Genomic DNA, 7120 nt, shown 5'->3' with positions numbered 1-7120 from the left:
ATTAAACTATAAATAATAATGAAAAAGCAAGTACCTTGGTAGTATTCTTTGTGTGTGCGCAAACGCATATGTGAGTTCACTTTGAATTCGGTCACACTGTGTACGGGTCCATCTTTCTTCAGTTGAAACACACGCACTCCCTGTTTACCGTAACCATAATCGCCCATGCGATAATTAGGCGCTCGAGGATCTGGTATTTTCGAGACTTTGCTGGGATCAGCATTGTGCAATTGACGAGTGAACATCTTGACGACGCAGAAAAACAGAACTTGTTGCAGCTATCACCGAGATTTGTTGTGTAAGAGCATGCACAAATATGCACCTTTTATTATAGCGCACAATATGTGCATACTTAAATTATTATATCTTATCAGCTTGAACCAAAAAGTACATATGTACAAATATATGTACATTAAAAAAAACTGAGTATGAGATAATTTTTTTTCGAAGTCGCGAAGCTGATTATCCAAACTGATTAGTGACGATGATATCTATTTATATTCGGGATAAAAGTACTTCAAAGATTTAGGCCTCAGTTTCAACGATCACCTCTTCATTGGTTGGCAAGATTTTACGAGAACTACGCAACCGATTTTCATGAAATGAAACAGATCTTCGAGAAACAATTCTTAAAGACTTTGGACGTAGGATTTTTTTCGATACAACTAGTTAAAAAAAATGTTGCGAAATTTCCATTTTTTGTAAAAATGTCTGACCAAAATTCAAAATTTTAAGAGTTCAAATATTTCATGTTTATTTGGTTTTTAGTAAGGTTTCGCATTAATAATATTGTACAATATAATGTATACTGATTGATATAAATTTTGATTATAAAAAAATTATTTATAACATTATTATTTAAACAAAGAGTTTCTCGGATAGCACGTTAAATAATGTGTGGTGTTTCGTGTTGGGTATATTTACACTTAATTATCGTTGGTATATTATTTAGCTTGATTAAAAAAAAAATTATGTATGATAGGAGATATAAAAAGCTAAGAATGGAGGTCAAATTTAAAATTACATTTATATTTATACCGCAGACCATTAAACCAAAACAGATTAACCATCATTCGTCTTTTGTTAACACCAATCAGCTCAGTAAACATATCTGGTACTTTTTAAATATATAGGTAGTAAAATAAATTTCATTTAGCCTGTCTCCAGTATACACCACCAAACCTCTATTAGGTATTTTAGGGCTAAACTAATTGAAGTAACTGACTGTTTTGTGATTGAAATTCTGTGTTCTTCATGAACTGCTTGGTTTCAGTAATTTACCTCAAACTTGTGTATGTATGGGTATATGACGCATAATCATTGGCTTCTGGATAATATAACTGCGAAGAACAAGAAGTGTATATTTGTAATTCTTTACGTGTCAAAGAATAATGATTTTAGTGTTAGAATCTTTTTTTTTATTATTTTCAATTGTTGTGTATGGTACACCGACAATTAAATCAGTCATTAGATTCCATAGCCTACAATTGTGGGCGCGCTGCATTCTCTGTATAACAACAACAACATAATTTGCTTCTCACCGCTTTGTATTTCGAACTGGGCTGGGCGAGTTATGTGTCGGACTACGATTATGTCGCACGGGGCTACTCGCTGTGTTTATAGTTTGATTTGCTGATTTCGGTGTAGAATTTGTAGTTTTCAATATTGATTGTGGTACATGCGCTTTTCTTATCGGACTAAGTATTTTTCTGGAAGTCACACTATTCCACGGCTGTGGCTTTAGATTCAGTTTAGATTTCAACAAAGGTTCACAGCGCATGATCGGTTTCGTCGACAACCTTTTAGAATAGCTATCCAATTTGTGTCCTAAATCATTCATATATTCCCGCAGTGCTTGTATCTCTAAGGCCATAGCTTGACGATCACGATCCATGCGTTGGTTTTCCAAAAGCATTTCTTCGAGAATTCTTTTCTGTTTTTGCACCTCGAGCAGTCGCCTATGACTGGCGGGATCATTGTAATCCTGGTAATTATGTATCGCACGACGCATGCGCTGTTGTTGTTTTTGTGCTCGAGCCGCTTTTATTTGTGGTATGGAAGTCGCTTTAAATGGTATAGTTGGTTTCGTACTATTGACCTTTGAATCTGGTTTAGTTTCTACCATTTCTGATTTAACGTTTGTGTTTTGATTTTGTGGTGAAGCTTCTGCCGGCGTCTCGTTCGTTGATTTTTCTTCGATGATTGCTGGTTTCTCAAGTCTTCGAACTTTCCGATCTAAAACGTTACGCATATGAGTTCCACTGACGGTTCATACATACCTTCCATACATGCTTAACTTACGTACTTCTTAGTTTATTATGTACAGATGCTACAATGCTATTGAAGGATGTACTTATTTCGGCTTTAACCGGTCTCTCTTCAAGGACTTTGCGCTTTCCCGTTAAAATATTGGCAATAAAGTATGTTTCAACGGGCAAAGTGACCTCTTTTAGCTGTCGATCAACCATGTTTGGTAAATTTAAACGATTCATATTGAGTTCAGATGCCATTGTACCTTGTTTTTATATTTTTATTAACTTTAAAAGTAGAAGTAATTTATTAAAATAAGCCAAATTTAGTCTTTACTTAAAATTTAGAAGCATTAACAATGAAGTTTAGAGAAACAAAGATAGCTAATTTTATTTTTATAGTTTAATGAGTGAGGTTTATTTGAAAATAAAATCATGGGTTTTTTTTTTACTATGTTCTTTCAGTTCAATGAAATGTAGAGATTGAATAACTGCATATACCTATATTTCTGAGAATTATTGTGATTTCGTCGGTTTACCATATACAGGGTTTGTCCGGAACATAAAAGGACTGAGTCGAATTAAAATAATTTATTGAACCAACCGTTACAATTTCTTTAAAAACAGCGCTGCATTGAAGGCGTCACGGAAGGCATTCTCCGGAATAGCCTTAAGAGCCGAGATGCATGCTGCTTCCATCCCCTGTCGTCTTGAAATGCTTGTCCTTCATCAACCTTTTCAAGCAACAAACAAAATAATGTCCATCGGAGCCACATCTGGGGTGTAGGGCGGCAGCAGAAGCGTTGGGATGGCAGCCTTGGTTAGGTAGCTGTTATCAAGAAAGGCGATATGAGCCGAAGCGTAATAGTGGTGCAACTTCCAATCGGGTGTGATATCTTGTCGGACTGTGTTGACCCTTCGTTTGAGTCTCTTGAAGACTTCCACGTAAAACTAGGTATAAACGGTTGTCCAGAAAGAACAAATTCATGGTGGACGATGCCTTTGATGTTATTCTTCTGGTCTTCATCAGCGACCTCTCCCCGGACACTCCGATTTACCGAGTTTCACACAGAATTTAATTTCGTACCTCCACGTAGAATATTTTGGTGTCAAAACTGAATAAAATCGGACTAGACAAATCAATCTTCCAATATAACGATTTCCGTACTAGACATTGCCTTTTTGGCTTATATACTTGTGTATGTGTGTATACCGAATATATTTGACGATATTCTGGTCTGCTATTAAAAAGTATGGAGGAAATCATAGCTGCCCTAGAAAAAGTAACACGAAACTTTAACCGAAATTGGTAGCCCACACACATTTTTAACAAGAGAATTAACCGCTAGTTTATAGGATAACTAAACTGATATAAGCAAACTGACAAACGCATACCATTTATATACTAAGAGCGAGGCGCAGCTAAATATTGCTGATATAAGTTTGGTCGCATTGTTAGTCAGCAATAAATGCAACCCTGAGTTTTGCACTGTGGCAAATTGGGAAAAAACAAAGCTAGCGAGAAAAATGGAGAAACCTGTCAAAAATTTACAAGCGTGCAGTTATGAGAGAGCGTCTAATTTCAATTCATTTTTAATGTTTTTATTTAAAAGATATTTCATATAACCATTGTCCAACTCAGAAGAAGTGCATATTTCCAGACAATATAAAATGGGATCGTCTAAAAAGCATAAGAAACACAAATCCGAGCGCAGAGAAAAATATGAAGGTTTTCATTGTCTGATAAAATGTAAATATATTGTTGTTTACAGTGATATTTTTTAGAATATAGCAATAGCATGGATCCTAATCAACTCCAACGAGGTTTGAAATTAATCCTTAAGGTAGGCTCCAATTCCACACCCGAATACAGTGGTGATTCTCCGCTTGCCGGTCCACCGACTGCCGTAGAGGCAATGATGTCTGCAGCGCCTAGTAGCCCCATGGTACAAGATGAGCAACATGATGAATACCATGGAGAAAAACACAAAAAATCAAAGAAGAAGAAGAAAAAGAAGGATCGAGAAAAGAAGCATAAACATCACAAAGAAAAACGGCACCGCAGCGAGCGACATGAACAAAATAATGGTGCCGAATACCGAGATATTACTGCAGATGTTCCAAATGAAGAGTGTAAAATGGATGAGGAGATTCCAACAACAGTTGCTACAGTACCTATTGCACAACGTAGCCCGAGAAGTGCGCCACCACCAATTGTGGATGGCGATTCCAGCCAAGATGGTTTCAGTTTCATAGAAGATTGCGATTCGCAACCATTACCAGAAAATATACTTTTATATGCGGGTATCACAACTGATAATTCTCCATCTTGTCGACCAGTGTCAAAACCCATAGTGCCACGTAAATCCGATGATACTTTAATTGACTCGCCTGCATCCTCTTCTATGCAATCTTCTTCATTTGGGGCAGCGGTAATTGGAGGGATTAGTCCTACAAAACCCTTACAGGATGTAAGTTGATGGAAATACTGGAAAAATTTGCTTTAAAATTTATAATTTAATATTTGTGTAGCTATTAATACCGTCACCATCAGCATCGACAGCAGCATCAACTCCCGGTGGAACTAGTTCCTTGGCTGCGCTTACACCAAAACCGTTAGAGGCACCGAAAACTCCAAGCTCATCAAGTGAATCTGGTCGAGAACCGCGTACTTGTGTACTTAAACTGAAACAGCAAAAGTCGCCTTTGAATAAGTTATTAGATCATTTGTTACGTTTTCTTGAAAAAAGGGATCCTCACCAATTTTTTGCCTGGCCTGTTACTGACGACATAGCTCCCGGTTATTCATCAATAATTACTAAACCAATGGATTTTTCTACCATACGCCAGAAAATGGACGATAGCGAGTATAGCACTTTAACTGAGTTCACTGATGATTTCAAGTTAATGTGCGAGAATGCTATCCGATATAACCATGTTGATACTGTTTATAATAAGGCTGCGAAACGGTTACTACAAGTAGGCACGAAACATCTTATGCCTGAAAATTTAATACGGAGCCTCAAACCTTTATCGGGTTACCTGCGTGACTTAACTGCTAAGGAACTAGGTTTCGATTTACATGGCGATTTTGGTAGTTACGATCACCATGCTATTGACTCAGCAGATGAGGGCGCCTCCACGGGAGCGGAAGAACCAACTCCTGCACAATTAGAAGAGGAGGAAAAACGGCGAGCACTTCGTCTGGAGAATGAACCAAAAACTCGCTTTGAACCCTATGTAGATGATCTAACTTCCGAAGAGATACTGGCACAGGTACAAGGGGCGGCACTAGCTGCCAAAAAAAGACTATCAGCAAAAGAAAAAGCCCATAAAATGGGATTCTTGCGGCAGAATAGAGATGGGACCACTTCGCTAAATTTACTTATTAAAGATGAAAACGAGGGACCAGAAAAGGTGGTTACCCTTGGTGAACTAGTAGGCAAATTGCAGTCCGGCTCCGGACAATTGTTTTCTTTGCGAGAAGACAAACGAAATGATGCGAAAACGGTGAAACCACTTAATTATGGTGCTTTTGCTTCCTTTGCGCCAAGCTTTGATTCGCGGTTTTCAAATCTAAGCCGCGAAGAAACCCAATTGGTAATGCGAACTTATGGTAAGTAATTAAGTATATTTGGTTGTAAACAGTAAATTTATTTCTGTTCTCGTTAAGGTGATGCTACAAGCACAGAGTATGCTGAAAGCATATTGGAATTCACCAAAAATTCTAATTATGCACTAACTTTGGCTAATGGCCTTTTGGACATGCTCACTAACGGTGAGCACAGTAAAGCTATGTCAGATCTTTATGACATGCAAGTACAAAATCACGAACAGAATGAAGTCTTTAAGTGTTTTAGTGCATGCGGTGGATTTGGTGGTCTTCAAACTGTAAATACGGCATCTGAGACGCGAGAACAAATTGAAGAAGAATATGAAAAGTACAAAAACACACGCATTGATTTTAATCGTTTGCGTACCCTAAAAGACCTAGGCATTGATATTGACTTTTTAGATAACATTGAATCTGAAATGAAAAATTTCGAATTGACTCGTCGTCTTCAGGAACATTTGAGCAATAACCTAAACTTAATCGAAAAATTGCGTGCCACTCAACACGAGCGATTATCACAGCCACTGCCTCAACATTTGGCATTTGTGCCTCAAGCTGGGGCAGAGGAAGTGCATCTGGCACACCAAATCACACAACAACTCAGTGATGTTGCCAAAAAATTACCACCATCGGCTGTAGTAGATCCATATAGTCTTCGTAAAGCGATGGGGATGTCAAATGGTGAGCTAAACTTGAATGTCTTGCATCTTTCAAAAATTTTTCAATATAAATTTTTTTTTTTATGTAGTTGGTCTACCACCACCTCCCCAATCTGTCAATCAACGTGTAACATTGCCAGAAGTTCTTCAACAACCAGTTTCAATGCCCCAATTACAGCTAGATTCGCAAAATTCCACTATTGGCATCTCAAATGACGATGGGTCTAACGTTTCGGGCACCGGTATGCGTATGGAAATAGATGATGAGGAATTACGAGAAATTCTAGAGAGCGGTAACAGCGATTTAAATGCTCCGGCCGGCGCCGATGAAAATCCTTGGTTATAGAAAGGATGCAACAATAAGATTTGTTTATACATAATTTTGTTGTCGACTATTACATTTACTGATAAATATTTTTATAATTGGTTTTGCCAACATAAAATAAAGGCAAACACTTCTCAATAATTTAAATTAAAAACACTGCACTAGTTAATTTAATATATAATTTCATACTACTCTAAAAATAATGAAATTGATCTTAGGTGTATATTTATTTAAAAAAATTCGCCAATGCAGGGTTAATATAATTTATCGATTC

The 7120-nt window shown here is 37.2% G+C and overlaps 3 protein-coding genes across 4 annotated transcripts in view; 1 reads left to right on the top strand and 2 right to left on the bottom strand.

Moving 5' to 3' along the window:
* Positions 1–322, bottom strand: part of LOC108974747 (uricase-like) — a 1247-nt gene extending 925 nt beyond the window's left edge. The window contains exon 1 of the mRNA XM_018942774.1: positions 35–322. Coding sequence (XP_018798319.1) covers positions 35–245 — 211 coding nt within the window. The 5' untranslated portion in view covers positions 246–322. The remainder of the gene's footprint in view (positions 1–34) is intronic.
* A 475-nt stretch (positions 323–797) lies between these two features.
* On the bottom strand, positions 798–2636 carry LOC108974782. Of its 2 annotated transcripts, none has more exons than XM_018942817.1 (3): positions 2306–2636; positions 1542–2235; positions 798–1340 (listed from the first exon to the last, which is right to left on the bottom strand). In XM_018942817.1, exons 1-3 carry the CDS (start codon positions 2508–2510, stop codon positions 1283–1285), a joined length of 957 nt encoding a protein of 318 aa, XP_018798362.1. In that variant the 5' UTR covers positions 2511–2636; the 3' UTR covers positions 798–1282. The 2 variants fall into 2 exon arrangements, with proteins under 2 accessions (XP_018798362.1, XP_018798363.1); XM_018942818.1 differs by having other exon boundaries at positions 2302–2393.
* Positions 2637–3796: 1160 nt separating this feature from the next.
* LOC108974756 (bromodomain-containing protein 7) lies at positions 3797–7002 on the top strand. Its single transcript, XM_018942782.1, has 5 exons — positions 3797–3978; positions 4035–4720; positions 4782–5865; positions 5923–6543; positions 6611–7002. Exons 1-5 carry the CDS (start codon positions 3921–3923, stop codon positions 6865–6867), a joined length of 2706 nt encoding a protein of 901 aa, XP_018798327.1. The 5' UTR covers positions 3797–3920; the 3' UTR covers positions 6868–7002.
* The last annotated feature ends 118 nt before the right edge of the window (positions 7003–7120 follow it).

Source organism: Bactrocera latifrons, unplaced genomic scaffold (assembly GCF_001853355.1).
Source record: "Bactrocera latifrons isolate USDA-ARS-PBARC rearing strain unplaced genomic scaffold, ASM185335v1 scaffold_59, whole genome shotgun sequence".
Taxonomy (NCBI): Eukaryota; Metazoa; Arthropoda; class Insecta; order Diptera; family Tephritidae; genus Bactrocera; species Bactrocera latifrons.
The sequence above is the reverse complement of the archived record's forward strand: the minus strand, read 5'-3'. Positions and strand labels throughout refer to the sequence as shown.

What these genes read in the sequence shown, in the direction of transcription:
- LOC108974782 (XM_018942817.1), bottom strand. Translation starts at nt 2,510, where the DNA reads ATGGCATCTGAACTCAATATGAATCGTTTAAATTTACCAAACATGGTT. An exon ending in TGTACATAATAAACTAAGAA is followed by an intron (nt 2,236 to 2,305) that starts GTACGTAAGTTA and finishes GTAACGTTTTAG; the next exon opens with ATCGGAAAGTTCGAAGACTT. An exon ending in CCAGTTCGAAATACAAAGCG is followed by an intron (nt 1,341 to 1,541) that starts GTGAGAAGCAAA and finishes TGTTCTTCGCAG; the next exon opens with TTATATTATCCAGAAGCCAA.
- LOC108974756 (XM_018942782.1), top strand. Translation starts at nt 3,921, where the DNA reads ATGGGATCGTCTAAAAAGCATAAGAAACACAAATCCGAGCGCAGAGAA. An exon ending in ATTGGTAATGCGAACTTATG is followed by an intron (nt 5,866 to 5,922) that starts GTAAGTAATTAA and finishes GTTCTCGTTAAG; the next exon opens with GTGATGCTACAAGCACAGAG. An exon ending in AGCGATGGGGATGTCAAATG is followed by an intron (nt 6,544 to 6,610) that starts GTGAGCTAAACT and finishes TTTTTTATGTAG; the next exon opens with TTGGTCTACCACCACCTCCC.